Consider the following 20,766-nt stretch of genomic DNA (forward strand, 5'->3'; position numbering starts at 1 on the left):
GCTTAACAACTTTTCTCACAGTTAATGGCAGCTGACAAAAGAATACATTCCAAAATGTTTAATAAAAATATAGTGAAGGCATTCCATTGTAAGCTAACGTATCCAATAACATTACAATTACAGTACCTAGCCTATACTATACTTAAAGATTTGTAGCGAAAATTTTAGTTTGTTATTTTAAAGCCTTTTGTAATATAATATAGTAATGAAATCACTTCTTCGGTAAATGCCTTCTTGGAAAACTTCTTTTTGCCATTTTTACAAAGTCTTTGCCAATATCAAGATCTACCAAACGATTCTGTAAAAAGTAACATTCAATTAGAAGTTTTGTCTCATAGCTAATGAACTATATTTTAAAGATATGCACTGTGTATGCGCAAATTTAGAAATATAAGCCTATATTATTCTTGGTTTGAAAGTCAATCGTTGCTTTTGTGTATCACAAATCACAATCGAAAAAGTTTGATAACACAAAATGGACACATTAAAAGAAGGCAAACGTCTCTATAACCGGACAAACATCCAATGTAAACCAAACTTAAGCTCTGTCTACACTAACTAATGTGTGACAAAAAAAATGCGATGTGCCCATATATGGACATGATGATGTCATGTCACTACCATATTTAAGCATATCACTACCATATTTGGGCACATCACACCTTTTTTTTTTATCAAACTTGTTTGATAGTGTAGACAGAGCTTTATTGTTTTACTACTCAGTACTATTAGCCAAGTTCGCAATCAGTGCTTTTACTTACCATTACTATTAGGTATCGATCCGGTTGGCTATTTCCTTCAGTAAATATTGCAGTTTCGTCTTCGAGTTCATGGAACAGTATATATGTCTCATGCGATATACCCTCACGCATGGCTGATGTAGCCAGGCCGGTTACTGATACCAAATCTTCAACACTTTTTGAGAAGCCTATAAGTTTAGAAGAAAATTAACATTAATGTTAAATAGATTGCATTAAAATTGGTATATGCCACTACGGTTATCATTAAACAAAATAAACGATCGCATCGTAACGAAATTTTGCATCTCAAAACTTTTGACCTAATATTAGTAACAATGTTTTGGCACATATGCCGTTTCATACGTATATTACTTAGAGACAAAAATCGAAACGTCGACTGTTTGTTGGACTGACATTAAAAAAGACAATAAATTTTACCACCTCTCCTCCAAAATAGCTGATTAAAACACATATTGTCGAGTAAAAAGACAATATAAAGTCCCGACTCAAAGAGTAGGGAATTGAGTATGCCAACGATAGTCTATTTGTAAACGGTAATAATGTGTTGTTAACGTTAACTATGCTTGTATTTATTGCCTAAAATTATTATAGTGAAATAAATCCGTGTTTATTTATATGTACGATCCCTTAACACGCCTTGTACCTGTATTATTCATTACATTGAATGATATATGCACAATGTCGCTAAAATGATAATTCAAATGGATTACGTCATTGTTTGTAATGTGAATGTCAATTCTGCAACGTTTGATGAAATAACTGTACGCATATAATTACTATACCAAGGTATTCATAACGTTAGTAACGTTAGTAACGTTCATAAGGTATTCATAACGTTAGTAACGTTAGTAACGTTCATAAGGTATTCATAACGTTAGTAGTTCCACAACAAAGTCACTCTTAATTTCTATGTTTGTTCTTTATACATGTTCTATTGTAATAAGGATAAAGTTCACAGTAAAGTACCCTCCTATTGTATGGAATAGCCAAGTTCAAGTTACGCAAAATGCCTGATGAATTAAGGAATATTCACATAACATAATCACTTGACTAATATAATAGGACTTATTTTACATATTGTTACTCGTGAATAATTGTTCATAACAATGTGAGATATACTAGTTAAAGCACCATATGTACATTAATCCAATGATTTTTATTTTTGCATATTTTTATTTTTGCATATTTTTACTTGATTTGATTTGGAAAATCATCATAAAATATATATAAAGGATGACATAATTTAATAGAGTTGGAGTTGGAGTGGAGTTGTGGCCTGGTGGTTATGATGCTTGGCTGCCAATCCAAGGGTCCTGGGTTCAAGTCCTGTCATATGTCAGGATTTTTTCTAATGACAATTTACAACTCCACTCCCAAAGACTTGTAATAAAGACTTTGTTTATGTAGAGCATTGTGTGTATATGTTTGTCTCGTGAACGGATTGCCACCTTTAAGAAGGATAGTGATTGAATTTGCTTATGGTTATCCTTGGCAATTTGCCTAAATATATAAAATAAAAATAAAAATAATGACATTACGAATAAATACATTTATAAAAGATTTTCCAGGATAGCCCAAACAGCTTATTAGCTTATTTCTATTAGGATCTTTTTTAATCTAAATAAAATGAGTATTGCATTATAAACACTTACATATAACAACAACATATATTTATAAACAATAAAAAGACTATGATTGTAGTTATTTAGTAGATAGGACAGTAGAACTCATCCCTATCCCAAATTACCTACATAACAATGACGTCACCGTCTCTGCACATACCTAATAACTGCAGCACTGCTTTCCATCGTTTTTGTGTTTCTTTTCTGATGGCACGAATTGAATTTATTTTTGCTTCTACGTCACTATATTGCTAAAAAGATAATTGTAATTCAGTATTAATATTATATATTATCAAGCATGCTTTCCAACCAGCAACATTAAAATACATTAACTGAGGCTTATAGGCCCTATCATAATATAATATAGTTAAGTTCGTACCCAACATAGCAATATTATTAATAGGCTTAAGCTCTGTGTACACTATCAAACTTGTGATGATGTTTACCCATGGACACGATAATGTCATATCACTACGGTATCATATTTGGGCATATCACTACCATATTCGGGCACATCACACGTTTTTGTCAAACTAGTTTGGTAGTGTAGACAGAGCTTTAGTATAATATATTAAATTGTAAGATAAGCATAACACAGTAGTATGTCAAGCCCCGGATGTAGGCGGGAAATACAATAGACCTACTACAGTCGTGCTGCTGTGATAGTATGAATATTTAGAAATACGTCAGAATACCGAGCATGATTTTAAACCAAAGCCGAAGAAATTATTACTTTGAAAGTGGCATTTTAAAAGCAATAGTCTACACTATCAAACTTTATGTGACAAAATATATGTATATGAACATGATGATGTCATAGCACTACCATATCTGAGCATATTACTACCATATTTTGGCACTTTACACTTTTTTGTGAAACTAGTTTGATAGTGTAGACAGAGCTTTAATGTGCGTAACGTTTACTTATACGCATGATAGATGATTTATTTTGTCACCACTTCGCGACAAGCTCTGTATCGTGACATTTCATCAATATGGTATATTTACCGGTGAACCTGGCGGCAAACCAGAGTGTTGCTGTATCAATTCGTATAATTCTCTGTCATCGTCTGCCTCTATGTGCGTATAATCATCCGGGATACTCCATATGTTGATTTCGTTTTCTAATTCACTGGTAGGCTGTTGTAGCACTTTCGTTTCATCCGGTTTATATGTACCAAAGCTGCATCAAAATAAACACACAAATATTATTTTGGTTACGATGTTATTACTTTATCTATGGGAAGGCCTATGTACACGATAGGTTGTTAGTCGGCGATATATGTGGCAAAGCTGCATCAATAAACACACACACACATAATTATTATGGTTACAATGTTATTACCTTATCCATGGGAAGGCCTATGTACATTTTTACAATGGGTAGTTAGTCATCTTATCGATAAAACAAATTATTGATTAAATAGACATATAGGATTTTAATTAAAGTGAAAATGTACAAACACTAGACCTACTAGTATATATTAGGCCTCCTATACCAGACATTTACGCAACGATACTGTGGTATTGATATCAACTAAAAATAGTCCTAGCGAGTCCATTTGATGGAAAACAGATTTTAAACAGGAGACGGGTCTTCCAACTGTATACTTACTATAATAAAGGTGTAGCCTCTGTTGAGTGTGATTTTCCTTTAAGACAACACCATCCAGTTACCGTAAACATCTTCGTTGTTTTTAACTTTAAAATATAACCATCGGTTTACATGCAAATAATAGCATCATTGTCGCTAACATTAGGTTTTCGTACCAGCAAGTCTAAAATCCAAAATACTACGTCACGCTGCAGTATATCATATTTTAAATACCAACTTTGTTTTGATGGTAGTAGGTTGAATCACGATAACAATACAGTGTATTGTTTGTGTTAATTGTATTAAGGGCTGTACATAATTATTATTAACAATGCACATGTCTGAGCTGTCTAAAATGATGTGTTCATATACAAAATTGAAAAGGAACACTTAATTAGTTATAAGCACACTTAATTAGTACTGGTCATTAGTTTAATACGTATATTACAAATGGCACTATACTTCATATTTGTGCATGTTGAAACCTTAAACAAACTCGTACACATGAAACATCAAAGTAGACAAAGCTCTGTCTACACTATCAAACTAGTTTGACAAAAAAGTGTGATGTGCCCAAATATGGTAGTGACATGCCCAAATATGGTAGTGACATCATCATGTCCATAATATGGACACATCACATCTTTATGTAACATAAAGTTTGATAGTGTAGACAGAGCTTAAGAAATGGCCATGGAGGGAAAATGGTATGACAGCCAATACACAAGCTATAGCTACAGATTTCAACTCTCTTTATCTGTTATGGAATTCCTCCCGTCATATTGTTGTTACCATGTTTTATTCCTTTCATTTTAACTATTTTCTTGTTACAATAGAGTGTCGGTAGATTCTGAATGTTTGGGTAAATATGTCTCATGGTGGAAATTAAGGTATACATTGATTTCCCTTTGTACTAAAATTGCGTAATCTTCTAATTTAAAAGAACAATAATAATGACGAATATCGGTGCCTTTGAAACACTCATGCTAATGTGACGGATACTTAATTTTGGGGGCGTGGTTCCGGCTAAAAATTAAGACACAGAATGGGTTAATTAAGCTTCCTGTGTTTGGAGGCAAAGCACGCGGTACAAGCAGTGATTTCAAACTTAATTTTTGATTTTTTTTAACTAAGCGAGAAGTCACCGGGTTGTTGACCTAACAATTTAAACTTGTTAAAAAAGTTTTAACACAAAACATTCATTTGTTCTAATTTAAGGTTATATCCCAAGCATTTTAATTGTTTTTTTGACCAAAATATGAACCCAATCCCGATGGAATCGTATTAGTCCCTTGTAAGCATTGATGATATGTTTCCATTCGTCAGCAGTGACACTGAAGTTCAAATGTTCCGTAGCTTAATTGTAATTGGTCAACTTCCTTGCGTTGGGTGTGCGACATACGTTCATGCGTTTGCGTCAGGCAAACGTGAGTGATTTGACCAATCACAAGCGATGGACTATTCAAACAGTGGCTTGTCATGGTCACATAGCTTGCGTTGTGCGTTCGTCCGTGTGTTTCGTCTCTAGAGTGTGAACAACGCTTTAGGATGCGTGCGTACGTCAATGCGTTGCTGCATGTGGAAACAAGATTTGGACACATCTAACTCGTCGCGTATTGGTTACGATAATCTGCAGTATTATACGGCTCTTTTGGTGTCACTGTTGTGAGAAGAATTCTCCGAGCACGTGACTTCTATTCTCTGCTGTGACACAAGTGATGCTTAGTCAGACTATAATTTGTAAAGTTCCGGCAGGAAACTGCTGATGTTGGATTGGAACGCACTCAGACGATGAGTCATCAGCCGCGGGAGGATCTCCTAACCCTGAGAATATTATAAAACAAAATCTGCAAAATGGTCAGTGAATCCGTGAAAATCAAGGGATGTATACACGAGGCATACTCATTCAGTATCCATAACCTAGGTGTTATTTTTAGACATAAGTTAATCCTCATAATTATCTGATTCCTGAATACTTGCAATAATTGCGTCACTAGAGTTGTACTTCAGTAGTGTAGACATTGCAGGTGTAGACAAAGAACAACAGGCTTTAACAAGTTACACTTTTGTTTATATTTTTTTTTATTTAGCAAATGTTGTGTTGTTGCAGTATGCAAGTGAAACATCAAATAATTTATGAAATTAATGTTCTTCTTCTATTTTGTTACTGAACCTAAACAATAAAATACATTTCTTTTTCATCAACATATGAATAAATGTTAGTAAGGTATATTGTTCGAAATTTCTTCAAGTTAAAGAACCTTGATGATCACAAAACTACATTTTTTCTGGGTCAATTTAAATGAATTTTAACTTTTTTTATTTTCCAACCTCAACTTTTCTACATTTCTTGGCACTACAGTACTTCTGCAAACTGCTCGTCGTTATCACGTGACTCTATAACGAACGTTTCCGTGCGTTGTTTTAGAACCTGACATTGCTGGTTTGGCCAGGATACATCTTAGACTGTTGTAACATCTCTGCAGGCAGAGTAATATTTTTCTTCCATATTTTTTTAAACTTTACATTGCTTCGTTTTTGGACTTACAAGATGCCAACAACAAGATCGGAGGATGAGCTCAATTTGGTAATTCTTTTTTTGTTATTTAATTTCAGATCAGAAAATGTGCAATAAGTCCATAAAAGAACAACACTTATAAGTTACGGCAGAAATACGGTATGTTTTTGATGTAAACTGCATGAATTCATTGCTCGTACCGTACGTTATCTCTGTAATGTTTTTCCGTCAGTATTTGGTCAGATATTTTGCTCCAGAAGCAAAACTCCACAGTAGTTAAACATTCAATTATCATAAGCTATACTTTTGTCAATAGGAGGCCTATATTGGTTTAATCGAAAAAGTTATAGATGCAAAGTTAAATGTAAATGAAAATTGTCTATAATTAGGCCTAGTGATATGTAATGCCAAAATGTGTCTGACAAAATGACACGTGGATTCGTATTTACCCACGGTAATGATGCTTATTTTACTTTTTATTCAAAAATTTTGTACAGCTAATGTGGTGAAAACCTTTTCATCTGGTTTCGATTTAGCTAATGTTAATCTATAAAATCTCTAATATTTTGCAGAATGTCTTTCGCAATCTGCCGTACGTTACTTATTAACAAGATATTAAGAACTATTTTTGATTTTGATATCTGTTAAATAAAATGCATAAAATGAAAGCAGTGGCTGAATGTATAGTTTAGGCCAAAGATAGTTCTTATTGATATCATCCATTTTAATTGTATTTCCTGCTAGCGGTTACGAAAAAGGTGATAGGGCTAATTTGCTTAATTGATTGTAGTGTTTGCCAAGTATATTCAACCATTGCTGCTGCAGAGGATAAGTTGCATTTCCGTTAATCAGAAAAAAAAACGGTTTCTTTCAATTAACAATAAATAATTGTATTTCCGTAATATTACTACAAGACAAAAGAAACGTAATAACAATAAGTTTTATTTTGATTGGCAAAACTTGTAGTTATGTTTTATTTTACATGGAGTTATTTGATTTCATCCCATGCCGTTTTTGTTCAATTTTAATATTGGCGAATTGAACATCGTGAAAACACTTGCATGCCCATGTAGACAATTTATTAACAGTAGGCCTAATATTATTGTCCTTCGTTCAGTATCTTAATTAGTTATCCGCACCATGCCGGATAACTCCTTGAAATCGTTATGGTACTATTTTCTTTGAAAAGCTGGCTATTGTCAAGGTTTTACTCATTATTAAGGGGACGTCCTTAAGAAATAAGAAATATAAACAAATGTATTTATGTCTTTCCTCTGTGCTGAGACAAACGGAACAATTATTCCAAACCATTAGTCACATTACGCTTGGGCTTTATTTTAGATCAATTACAGCCAATACATTTATAAACCTAAATATTGAAACAAGCAACACTTTAAAGATAACTCAAGAAAGAGTGATGAATCATGATGCAAAAACCTGCAATTATTTACATAAAACGAAGAAAAAAATGTTAAACCTATCTATTTTCAATCTTTCGCAGGTCATAAATGGAACGAAAGTTCCTATGCGAAATGGTCACTCGAGGCATGTTGTGGTCCCGATGGAAAACCTGAATGGTGGTGAAAAAATACAGGATGGAGTAAAAGAGAAAGAACATCTAACCACAGTGGAGGAAGAAGTCATTGACCCCTGGACAGTTGCAGATATTGAAAATACAACCACGCCATGGTCAGGTATAAAATGAATGCTAAAGATCTTTAACCTATCTATGAAACCAAAATAGGTCGTAATAAGTTCTCAATACGGTAATTTCAATTTCCGATATCAGGTTAATTCTCGCTGCTCCACACTGTTTAATATTGTCACACGATTTTTTGCACATAACAAGATTTAAAAATAGAGTTGAATTTGAAATATAACAATCTCTCATATTGAAATTATTTAAGAAATTGTTGAATAATGCCATGTGTTAGAGATAAGCCTTTGGCATACAAACATACATTATTGATTTGTAGGCATACCACGTGACTTTGAGTCGGAGTTTTTTATTCATGTACACAGATGTATCATTTCAACTAGTTGCTGATAATATAAGTAATAAGTTGCCAATTTATAATGGGGTGTTTTCTCTTAGTCGTTTCCCCACAATCCCTTGTGAATCAGTGAAAATCTGATTAGAGGGGGAAATAGTGTTTATCGTTATATTCAGTAAACATGGGAACTAATATTGATTTCAAATATGAATGTTACGACTATAATATTTCTAGCTTGTAAAGCTAAACTAGTTTGACAAGACAAGTGTGATGTTGTCAAATATGGCAGTGATATGCCCAAATGTGTTAGATATGACATCGTGTCCATATATGAGCACATTTTTTTTGTCACATAAAGTTTGATAGTGTAGACAGAGTTTAATGGAGCACATTTGAGACAATAAATTTAGAAAAAGAGTTAAATATTTCTTTTTCTTCAGAGTTGGATAGAAAAGGCAAAGCGCTACGAGTGACACTGTGGTTCCTTAAGCCGATCTTGATCATCACCCTGCTTTACTTCTTTATCTGTTCCCTGGATCTTATGAGCTCTGCGTTCAGACTGCTTGGAGGCAAGGCTGCTGGTGAAGCCTTGTCTCACAACGAGCTTCTGAATAACCCTGTATGTGGACTCATGTTAGGTATTCTGGTGACTGTACTGGTACAGAGCTCATCAACATCTACGTCTATTACCGTGTCTATGGTTGCTGCTGGATGTAAGTACTATACGATAACACAAAATAAACATTCTGGCTCAATCTCCACTCCTTCACGTCATTGTTCAATCTTAACACTCTCAACACTTTGAAAATTTCAACATTTCAACATATTTTATTATTTCTCTTCAACATTGTCTCTTCAAGTTAACACTACACCACACTGAGCACACTGAAAAGAATAAACGTGGTATAAGCCTACTCTAGTAAACTATAGTTTGCAAAATTGAGCAAAAGTTTGCTAGATAAACTTCCACAAACTGTAGAAAACTAGTTTTCAAAAGTAAGGCCAATTGCTTCTGCAAAAATGACAGCCTTTAGCAATAGAGAATTTTAGTTTTAACGATCGTCTTCAAACAGTCGTAAACTTTGAAGGTTTGGTAACGTTTGCTAGTGTAGATTATGATAAAACGACCGTAGATTTTGTTAAAGAATGTAATAACACAAATTCTGTTTACATATTGTTTTCCGTTCAGTGTTACAGGTGCAGCCAGCAATCTTCATTATTATGGGTGCTAATATTGGAACGTCAGTGACCAATACCATCGTATCACTCGCACAATCGGGCGACCGAAATCAGTTCCGACGTGCCTTCGGCGGGGCCACCGTGCACGATATGTTCAACTGGCTGGCTGTAGGGATCTTACTTCCCCTGGAAGTCATCACTGGATACCTATATAGATTAACTAGTATTATTGTCAAGTCCTTCAATATACACTCCAACGAAAATGCTAAAATCGAACTGTTGAAAGTTCTTACAAAACCATTTGCAAAAAAGATAGTACAGGTTTATATTTTCATTTTCTTCTTCATTTTCAAATGATAAAATATCAGATAATGACGACGAAATGTATGGTAATGCTGTGATAAAAATGATCAAATGAGTCAATAATAATAGCTGATGATATTGATGAAGATATTGATCATGATAGTGATAATACAAATTATGAAGATTCTTTAAAAATTACGTTTTACACAAACTATAGTAATGATGATGATATAAAATACTGGTGTAATACTACGCCGTATACTGAATGTCTCTAGAAGCAGTAGTGCCAGTATGATGTTTATTGAACATGGTGTCCCTTCTTTAATGAGTAATGCGAAAATCTATCCATGGTTTTATGCAACGTATGTTGAATAGTTGTAATATTCTTGTTGCTTGTGTTTCCAAACATATATGCTTCATAACTAAAATATGTATTGTAGATAGAGAAGTATCCTATATATTTAAGCTTAGAGTTTGCGAATTTTCTTTTTTCTTTTTCTGTTTGTACGTTTGTTGGATAGGGATGAAATTTCCGAAATAAAAGAAACTGGAATTGAATACATTCAGTTAAACATAACTCTCTATTGGCAGGTTGATACCAAAGTCATCAGTAAAATCTCTACCGGTGAGGTGCAGGCTGATAACTCATCTCTCCTGAAAATCTGGTGCAAGAAAGAAGAGGTTGCTGTACTAAAAAACGTTACCAAATTGGCGACTGTTACGGAGAACAACTATAACTATTTTGGACAGCTGGTGAACTCGACCTACCAAGTGAACATAACACGGTCTGAAACAACGTTTGAGAAAGTTGGAGTTGAAAAATGTAAGTTGTCATCGACAGTTAACAGCTATATAAATATTTCTATTTTATTAGATAGTACTTTTCTGCCAACAACTTGACTTGAAAGTTGAGAATATTTGCAAAAAAATGTTGTTTTCGGGTGGGAAGCGAAGTTGTTATTTATTCGTTATACTGGGTAGCCCCTCTTCAGTTTTCCAGAGGGCCCAGTTTCTCGAAAGATGCACTGGTTTTTTTTAAGTGCACATGAGCTAGATGTGTACACTGGACTTTATGGTTTATAGTCCTTATCCGAGAAGACTCGTTCTAACACCAGAACCATGGAGCGAGTGAGTCTCGATAACTTGCCGATGTTATGGTTACGCCGTATTGCGGTTCCACTTAACTGTCTTAACCGCTCGGCCACTCACTTGCAAATTCTTCTTGCGCTGCTTGCATGTGACTGATCTGTTTTACTCTATTTTATTCTAGGTAAATACTTGTTCGCTGACACTGGCCTATCAGAAACAGCTATCGGTGCAATTCTTCTCTGTGTTTCGTTGTTAATGCTTTGCATTTGCCTGGTGATCCTCGTCAAAACCTTAAATTCTGTACTACAAGGCAAAATGGCGTCTGTAATCAAAAACACCTTGAATGCAGATTTTCCAGGACGACTGTCTTTTCTAACGGGCTACTTCACAATTTTGGTTGGTGCTGGTATGACGTTCATTGTCCAAAGCAGTTCTGTGTTTACATCCGCCATGACACCACTGGTTGGTATGGGAGTGATAACACTGGAGAGGATGTATCCATTGACCTTAGGGTCAAACATTGGTACCACGGCAACCGGTTTACTTGCCGCGTTAGCCAGTACAGGCGGCAATTTCAGTAACTCGTTACAGATCGCACTCTGTCATTTACTGTTTAACATTTCTGCAATATTGCTCTGGTATCCAATACCGATCATGCGCAGACTGCCGATTTACATGGCAAAGTGTTTAGGAAACACAACGGCGGATTACCGCTGGTTCGCCATTTTTTATCTCATATTAATGTTCTTCATTTTGCCTGGTTTTGTGTTCCTGTTGTCGCTGGCGGGAACCGGTGCATTCATCGGAATCGGATTACCGCTGTTAATTTTCGCTGCCGTTATCGTCATCATCAACATCATGCAGGATAAGTGTCCACGGTTTTTACCAGAAAAGTTACGAGATTGGGAGTTCCTGCCGTTGTTTATGCGTTCATTGGATCCGTTAGATTCGATCCTATCACGCCTATTTGCAATGTGCCATTTCTGCCGATGTGTGACGGGTGATTATGTTTCTAAGATCGCCAACCCTCCTGTGTCTTACAGGCATTCTATGATTCGTGCTAGCTACCATCGCGCCTCCAATAAAGCATACCTGACGCTTCCCAACCAGAAAGCATCCAAACAGGCGAAACGAACGCGTACTATGTAATTGATGACGTTGTCAATTCAGATACGAACTTATTTTAAAAACTAAATTGACTTTTTTCGCTATAAATGAATTGTAAATACCTACAGCTTCATGATAGATACCAATTGTCCAAAGTTGGTTATGTTTATTTCGAGCGCAGCTGTTTTTGTACAGTAACAATGTTATGACATATCGTAAGTAGTGGGACGTATATTTAGCAATGATGCATTATAATAGTAATACTATAGATGTTTAGGCCTACAAATTCACCGACAATGGGCCGACAATAGAACAGAACCAGATTTACCTACAAGAAGTAGAAAAACAATTTATTATTTTTGTATGCAATCCAACTAGCTGTATGTTAACTGGGCTGTAGAGGGCTCCCTCCTCTGATAATCTTGTTCTCTTTATTGTAAAAAGCTATAATATTCAATGCGGTAAAATGGCTATTCCAATTCCAAATACCTAAAGATAGACCCTTAAAAATCTTATTGAGTTTCTTATGTGCTGAGTACTGAGGGCGACAAACGTTCCTTAAAGTCTATGTAAAATGTAGAGGGAGTTGCTTATTAAGAAGAGATAGAACCCGAGGTCGAGTCTCGGTGATTTATTATTAGGCCTACTCGGCGTTTACAGTATTTAATTTCAGTAACTTTTGCTGGACAAACCAGATGTTTCTATTTGTTAAAATGTTATAGATAAACAAGAAATATTTCTTACAAAAAACGCTGCTCGCTTATTGAAAAATATTTTTTATTTCAAATGTTTTTGAATGTGTCATTTTATTGTTTTACCTGAAAAAAATGTAATTTAAAGCAACAAATACTTAAATTGTCTGTCAGACAATGGTTTTTGGGTTTCTTTTCTTTTTTTATATGTGAATAAATATTATTTTTTTGTTACAGAAGTGAATACTCAATTTCTGTCACTTTAGTTAATTTTATTGCTAAGGTCAAATCTGGGGGTCACTTCATCACCCTAGATATTTCAATTGTGAAGTATCCTATTACAAACACAAACTTTAATGGACTGTTTCGATAATAATTCAATGAATATCTGACAGTGAATATACCAGAAATGCTTAGGGATTTTTAATTTTAGCATGACATGTCCTAATAGACTCTTTCCCAGACGTTTTTTGGGTCTACTGTAGCAGCTGGAATCAATAAATTATAGTGGAGTTTCCATTTTCACAAAACTGTCTGTCCTTAGAACTATAACTGCTGCTTGCTTTAGCTTCTGATTGAGTAGTCCTAATGGGACGTAGCGGGCTAGAGCAGCAGCGTGAAAATATTAATAGGTATTTAAACAAAACAAAAAACCGAACCTGTAAATATAACTATGCCGCCTGAGGAAGAATCAAACAATCCTGTTCAGTTGTGTTGACTTGTAGTCTGAATCATTGTATTATAGCAGCTTATTTTTTATAGAAACTTACCATAGAGATATTATAGTGAACTATAATATCTCTATGCTTACGCGTACTTAATTGACTTTTATATTTTTTCGATTTTAAATATTGTTAACCAAAGAATGGTAATAAAAGTAATCAGATGTAATGTTCAGAGTGTGCTTTGTGGAATTGATCTCTTTAGAAGAGGGTCCAAATCACAGGTATTCATTCGGAGGAAAATCGGCATCAAAATGTGGACAAGTGGTTATTTGTTTTCCAGTAGAACCGATTTAACACTTACTTAATTAATAAAGCACTCGCTTCTAAAAAAATTTAGAATTTAAGAAATCGTATAGGCCGACTATAAATAGAATTTCTCTTTTCTCCACACACAGATTCAGATTCGATTTATTAAGTCATTCAAACATAGTATAATGATTGCAGAAAAACACAAGCAAAACCTACACACAATACCTGACAACTTTAGTAGTATAGTTGACAAACCAAATACAATTGAGCCGCATTCAGCACAATGGTCTATCGAATAATAGCGAGACAAAACACGATTATCACTGGATAAAAAAACAAAGAAAAATACGCGCCTTTTTTAGGCCCGGCCAACTACCGTTCTTGGCGAACATCCGTTACATTTGTTTTGATAATATCATTGGTAGAACGCTAACTCAAAAATTCAACATTATATTAATACTTTGAATGTTGGTTATAAATCTATTCTATTTAAAAAAACGTATGCATGTTATTGTATCGTTACTGATAAAAGAAACACTCTGAACAATAACATAACATTTCAATTTTCCCGCTTTTTACTACTACACCGCCATCAACGTTGTTTTTATGTACGTAGTAAAATGACGATTCATTCATAAAGTCAAGTTTAGTTCAATACAGGGGTAGCTCATCCTATCTAAATACTATAACAATATTAGGATCAAATATTAACTATAAATAATTTTTTCTACTTAATATTTTCAATGAATAAATGTTTACTAAATATATTTATATTTGTTTAATATTGGTAATTCTATTTTAATAATTGTAAAAATGGATTTTTACTGTATATTATAAAGTGGGCGACCCAATAACTATATGTCCACGCGCTCTTCACCTTCGAGCATGTGAACACCATTTTAACCAACCGCCGCTGCTGATTGGTCAATTTACTTGGGTATGGCATGTGGATTTTTAAGACATACCGGTAACCGGCTCAGTTGATGGCTGACTTTTGTTCAAGATGGTTTTCGCTGAAGAGACAAACCCAAGTAAAATTTCAAACTCAGCATGTGCTGATAGTTTACTAAGTGAATCTGCAACTAAAGTTGAATTTCCAAAATATGAAGCTTTGCCGTCGAGTCAAAATGATGTTGATCATGAAAGAGAGCCGATGATGATTGTTGTCGATATCGATCCAGATTCTCATCCAAAAGCACAAGAAGGCGCACATTTCATCCCAACTTACGATATGGTAAGTCAAAACATTATTTATGCCTACATATACGATAAATCAATACATGTTAGGCCTAGGATTTAAAAGTCAATTTTATGGTTATTTAATTTATTTGTCATTAAAATAAATCGATAAACCGGTGTTATTTTACATTGTCTTTGTGCCACCATCATGGATGGCCACGTTGTGGATTTCATTATAAAATTTATAATGAGCCGAGTGATTTTTTAATTCAGTGTATAGCTAGGCATAGGCCTAATAATATATAGGCCTACAGGACCTTGATTGAATTAATTTATGAATGTTTATTTCCAGTTAATATTGTTCGTATGTATATATATATTTATCTGTCAACGATTTTAACTTTTATATGAATTTTATATAATCATTGTAAATTTTTAAGCCTTTAATATATTTTATGTCATTTGAATATTTAATATTTAATTTTTATGTGTTGTTCAAGTTGTACTGTATGTTTGTTTTATCGAGGCCCCTGAATGATCAGTTCTATTACTATTAGGAACTGGATAGGCTACCCTCAGTAAATATGGTAATAAATAAATAAATGTTAGTTGGCATTGTAAGTAATTAAACCATTTTTTTTGTTTACTCCAAATAATTACATAATTGTACAAATAGGCCTTTAACCCATTGACCCCTAAGTTTATTTTGCTCCCCTGGGACCCAAAAAGCATATGTCATATAATTAACCCTAACTTTTTTTCTAAACACAGACATTAAAAAAATTAAAAAACAAAAATAATGCAAAGGACATTTTATTTCCAAATATGTTATCAAATTTGTGTTACAACTTATTTTGGCGGAGTATGGATTATGCAAATTTTAGAAATATTTTAGGAAAATTATTAAAAATTTGTAATTTATCTTTGACTACCAAATGCACAAAAATTAATAAATATTTCATAATAAAACTCATCTCTTCATCAGAACCTATTTCTTCTCTTCAAAATAAGACCAAACTTGACCATTATGAATGACCGGTTTCGAAATTATGAAGAAATTAGTAGACTGACTCATCCGACGATGACCATATGGGGCCTAGGCCTATCGGGAGCCGCCCCGAGAGCGTCCTCGCCGCTGTTTGTTCACCGGGAATGTTAAAAAAAACATCCCGAAAGCAACTTGGAATTCGCGATTCCCACGCGCACCGGCATCCCTCGGGAGCTTAGTCCGCTGTTTTAGACGTGTAGCTTGCAGAAAATTTGACGAAAATGCGTCGAAAACTTATGAAATTAAAACAAGTTTGGTATCAAAATGTTTGTCAAAAGTTATGCTTCAATAAACTGACCTTTGCGCAGAGTTTGAACAAATATTTCATGCCCATAATGCATCTGACATGTCAGGGTTCATATTACAATCAAAGGTAAACAATATGGCGCGGCCCTTGTGAGGACATCTTCACGACTTTTCTCCGGTAGAAAAATCACATTTTTACATGGAAATATGACGATTTAGACACTGTAACTGATACATAATCTTTATTTATTATACATTTATTGTATACAAGCTTCAAAATAGTGATTATTAGAAATAAAGATGGATTTTAGACGATTTTACCTTGTATGTCTAGGCCTAGATTCATTCAACGCGCCTGTCGCGTTTCGAACAGCGTGCTTCGAAAAACGGTTATATTTTCGAATTTTATTTTCAAACTAACTTCAACAATTGTTTTTATATATTTAGAAGCATATTTTTTAAAAAAAAGTTGTGAGTATTTTGTATAATTTGTTGTTACGATTCATGCACAGCAAACTGCGCATGTAAATTCGATTTACTTTTTTTTTGTTGAAAATTTGTTTACAATGACCTTGACTTTTAACCTTTTGAGCGCTTTAAGCGCTTATCGTGGTGAATCGGTTAAAGCCTAGCAACTTCCCCTTTTATAACTTTTTAAATTTCTATTTAGAATTTGAAAAATACAGACGAACACATGCAATTGCCGAGTCCAGAGGAAGAAGATAGCGTAGATCACTGGAGTCTTGTTGAAATTGAAGATACAGCGACCCCATGGGATGGTATGTAGACATTTATTAATTTATAACCCCTCCTCCCCCATACTCCCTCCTCCTCCTCCTCCTCCTCCTCCTCCTCCTCCTCCTCCTCCTCCTCCTCCTCCTCCTCCTCCTCCTCCTCCTCCTCCTCCTCCTCCTCCTCCTCCTCGCACACCGTAAACATCATTTGTTGCATTCATTTCTATTTTGGTTTGTTACATTCTTCCAATTTGCTGTATAATCTAGGCCTATATGATAATGATAGATATTGCCATGTTTAATTTCCGATTTAATATCGGTGTACACTTTCTTATCTAGTGTAAATTGTTATATTTATAGTTTAAATACATTTCAAGGGCTTGTTCAATAGATTAGTAAAACTTGTAATCGCTTTACATACAATTACAAGGGATGTAAAAAGTGCTTATGAGACCTGACATCATAATTTGGTATTATTAGGTTAATTTTATTAATTAAACAACAACTTTTAAGCTTTGCAAATACTCTACCAATTACAATTTTCTTTTGTCCAATAGAACTCACAAATTGTGGTAAAGTGAAGCGAGTGTCATTGTGGTTCCTGAAGCCCATATTTGTCGTGTTTTTTCTTTACTTGTTTATCTGTTCCCTTGACCTGATGAGCACCGCATTTCGTCTGCTTGGAGGAAAGTCTGCTGGAGAAGCGCTTGCTCAAAACGAGCTGTTGAGCAACCCGATTTGTGGCCTGATGCTTGGAATAATGGTGACGGTGTTGGTACAGAGTTCCAGCACATCAACATCTATCATAGTGTCCATGGTAGCAGCTGAATGTAAGTGTTAAATATGATTACATATTTAGTATTATATTATTTATAAATGAATTATTAAATTTTAATTTTAGCAATAGGATTTATATTCTTATTTTTTCTACAATTACAGTATTACAAGTACAACCTGCAATATTCATAATTATGGGCGCCAACATTGGAACGTCGGTCACCAACACTATCGTTTCTCTGGCTCAATCCGGCGACCGTAATGAATTCCGCAGAGCTTTTGGAGGTGCTACCGTACACGACATGTTCAATTGGCTGGCAGTCATCATACTTCTTCCCATTGAAGCTCTAACTGGGTACTTATACCGCCTGACAAGCTTGATAGTAAATAAGTTTAACATTCAGAGCAATGAAGATGCTAACATTGAGCTACTGAAGGTCTTAACAAAGCCTTTCACCAAAAAGATAATCCAGGTATTTACCAGCTTTCTTCAATTTTTCTTTAATAATCTACTTAATAAAGTCATCCCGATACATGGTCCTGCTAGCTTAATTTTACTTTTTAAAGCTTGGTTCCCACTATGACTCATGTAAGTGCAATGCAACTGAATTGAACAGTGACAATCGACAGTTTGGATAACCCATCGCTTGTATCAAACTGATACGGTTGGAAGTCTTAAACATGTATAGATCTTTATACTATAATTGTTTTATTTTATTGTAGATTGACAGCAAAGTTCTGAATAAGATTTCGACTGGCGAGCTGAGTGCGGCCGATACTAACTTGTTGAAGAACTGGTGCGAGAAGACCATGGTGGTGGTAAATTCTACTTTGAATGGAACGCAGTCAAACGAAACATTGTACAAAGAAGTTGGAACTGAACGATGTAAGTATTTGATACAATTTGTTAATAGGTAACCAATTAAAATTGCCACATGTCATAGAGTTTAATTTGAACAATCGTGAAGTGATGGATCATCTGCTTATCTGTCCAACTCGTGTGTTGTAGTTATAGTTGTAATAAATAGTTCATTGTAAGTTGTCATAATGAATAATAAAACTGTTTATTTTTCTTTTAGGCCATTATCTCTTTTCCAACACAAACCTATCTGAAACTGCTATTGGTGGGATTCTTCTGTTCGTCTCATTGGTTCTTCTGTGCGGCTGTTTGATCGCTCTCGTAAAAACACTGAACTCGATGTTACAAGGACACGTCGCTCGCGTCATCAAGAAAACCCTGAACGCAAATCTACCCGGTAAGCTGTCATGGTTGACTGGTTACTTAGCAATAATCATCGGTGCCGTGATGACGTTCATCGTGCAGAGCAGTTCAGTATTCACGTCCGCGATGACGCCACTTGTTGGGATGGGGGTGATTAAGCTTGAGAGGATGTACCCTTTGACCCTGGGCTCTAATATTGGCACGACTGCAACTGGGATTCTGGCGGCACTTGCCTCGTCCAGTGGCAAGTTTGAAAGCTCTTTACAAATCGCCTTGTGTCATTTATTATTTAACATCTCTGGTATTTTAATCTGGTACCCTCTACCTTTCATGCGTAAGATACCAGTTAAGTTAGCCAAGGGCCTAGGTAACACAACAGCTGTATATCGTTGGTTTGCTATAGTTTATCTCATTTGTATGTTTTTCTTACTGCCTGGATTTGTCTTTGCACTATCGTTAGCAGGTATTGTAGTGTTTGCTATTATAGGAACAATAATAATTACTTTTATTTTAATCATTTTAATAATTAATATTATGCAGAAGAAATGCAATAATCGGTTACCAAATTGTTTAAAGACGTGGAATTTGTTACCACTGTGCATGCATTCATTAGAACCTATTGATAGAGTTATCACTAAATTAATGTCCGTTTTTAGAAACAAGTGTTCTAAAAATTCACAAAAACAAGAGAAGCACCCAAAAAGTGAATCTACCTATCATTTAACAAATATTACTATAACTAATGTATAACAACAATATTTATAGATTTTTATAATTTATTTTAGGTTACTTAATTATTAATTTTCAACAGTATTGTTGCTATGTATTATATATGACCAAGTATAATCCCATGCTAAATTTTAAATTAATCCCACCCTCTAAAGTCTGTTTCATTTTCAAACAAGATGCTTTATCGGAGTACTGTATAATCAAGCAATAACACAGAATCCCACCCCTTTCTACCAAATTTCTTACCCAGGCTGCCTGGGACTATATTTGGTCACGTACTATTGAGGTAGTAAATGTAGGCTTAATTTATATACTGCAGCTCACTGCCAAACAGTTCATACTCATTACCAATAACGGTAACCCTATTTATTTACAAATTATAGTATATATTTAATTTTCTTCATTTTCGAAGAAATGACATTTTGTATATTTGCTGTTACTGCCTTGCACTTCCTTCCAGTCGTACATAATATTTGGTACTATAGCGTTATGTATTTATGTTTTACAGAACCAGTAAGAAAATGCAGTACTGTAATATTTAAAGTTTTGAAGTATGTACTATGTACATTGGTTTGGTTTGACCAGAAAAAAAAAAAACTGTTAGATAATAAAATCTAAAAATTTAATACGTTTGTGCAGTGTCTGTTATTGTTTTACTGACTTGACCGATAGCTTTTGTTGTTATGGTCCTATAAAGTATATCGGATGATGTTTATTTTTCTTTCACTGGAAATTTTACGTATAATCATCACTATGAAATTGGATTGTGGTATACGGTTTCAACGCATTATATGGGATATATTAAGCATGGTTCCCACTAGCAACGCAACGCAAGTGAATTGACCAATCACAAGCGATGGCTTATTCGCTTGTGATTGCTAACTGTCGCTTGTCATTAGTTAAAACGCTTGCGTTGCGTTTACGTTCTAGTGGGAACCAAGCTTTAAAGTATATAACTGTAATTGGAGTGCTCCAAGACTATTTTTATTATAAATACA

At 34.5% G+C, this 20,766-nt stretch overlaps 3 protein-coding genes across 3 annotated transcripts; 2 read left to right on the forward strand and 1 right to left on the reverse strand.

Moving 5' to 3' along the window:
• Window positions 1–167: 167 nt before the first annotated feature.
• Window positions 168–4,144, reverse strand: LOC140041083 (melanoregulin-like). The gene is made up of 5 exons (XM_072087468.1): window positions 3,999–4,144; window positions 3,392–3,566; window positions 2,544–2,634; window positions 762–928; window positions 168–298 (listed from the first exon to the last, which is right to left on the reverse strand). The coding sequence occupies exons 1-5, from the start codon at window positions 4,067–4,069 to the stop codon at window positions 212–214; spliced, it is 591 nt and encodes a 196-aa protein (XP_071943569.1). The 5' UTR covers window positions 4,070–4,144; the 3' UTR covers window positions 168–211.
• Window positions 4,145–6,431: 2,287 nt separating this feature from the next.
• On the forward strand, window positions 6,432–13,730 carry LOC140041084 (sodium-dependent phosphate transport protein 2B-like). Its single transcript, XM_072087469.1, has 6 exons — window positions 6,432–6,564; window positions 7,997–8,189; window positions 8,930–9,202; window positions 9,679–9,989; window positions 10,563–10,794; window positions 11,242–13,730. Exons 1-6 carry the CDS (start codon window positions 6,529–6,531, stop codon window positions 12,207–12,209), a joined length of 2,013 nt encoding a protein of 670 aa, XP_071943570.1. The 5' UTR covers window positions 6,432–6,528; the 3' UTR covers window positions 12,210–13,730.
• Window positions 13,731–14,802: 1,072 nt separating this feature from the next.
• On the forward strand, window positions 14,803–20,315 carry LOC140039914 (sodium-dependent phosphate transport protein 2B-like). Its single transcript, XM_072085507.1, has 6 exons — window positions 14,803–15,067; window positions 16,977–17,085; window positions 17,598–17,870; window positions 17,980–18,290; window positions 18,541–18,703; window positions 18,897–20,315. Exons 1-6 carry the CDS (start codon window positions 14,837–14,839, stop codon window positions 19,787–19,789), a joined length of 1,980 nt encoding a protein of 659 aa, XP_071941608.1. The 5' UTR covers window positions 14,803–14,836; the 3' UTR covers window positions 19,790–20,315.
• The last annotated feature ends 451 nt before the right edge of the window (window positions 20,316–20,766 follow it).

Source organism: Antedon mediterranea, chromosome 2 (genome assembly GCF_964355755.1).
Source record: "Antedon mediterranea chromosome 2, ecAntMedi1.1, whole genome shotgun sequence".
In the NCBI taxonomy this organism is placed as follows: Eukaryota; Metazoa; Echinodermata; class Crinoidea; order Comatulida; family Antedonidae; genus Antedon; species Antedon mediterranea.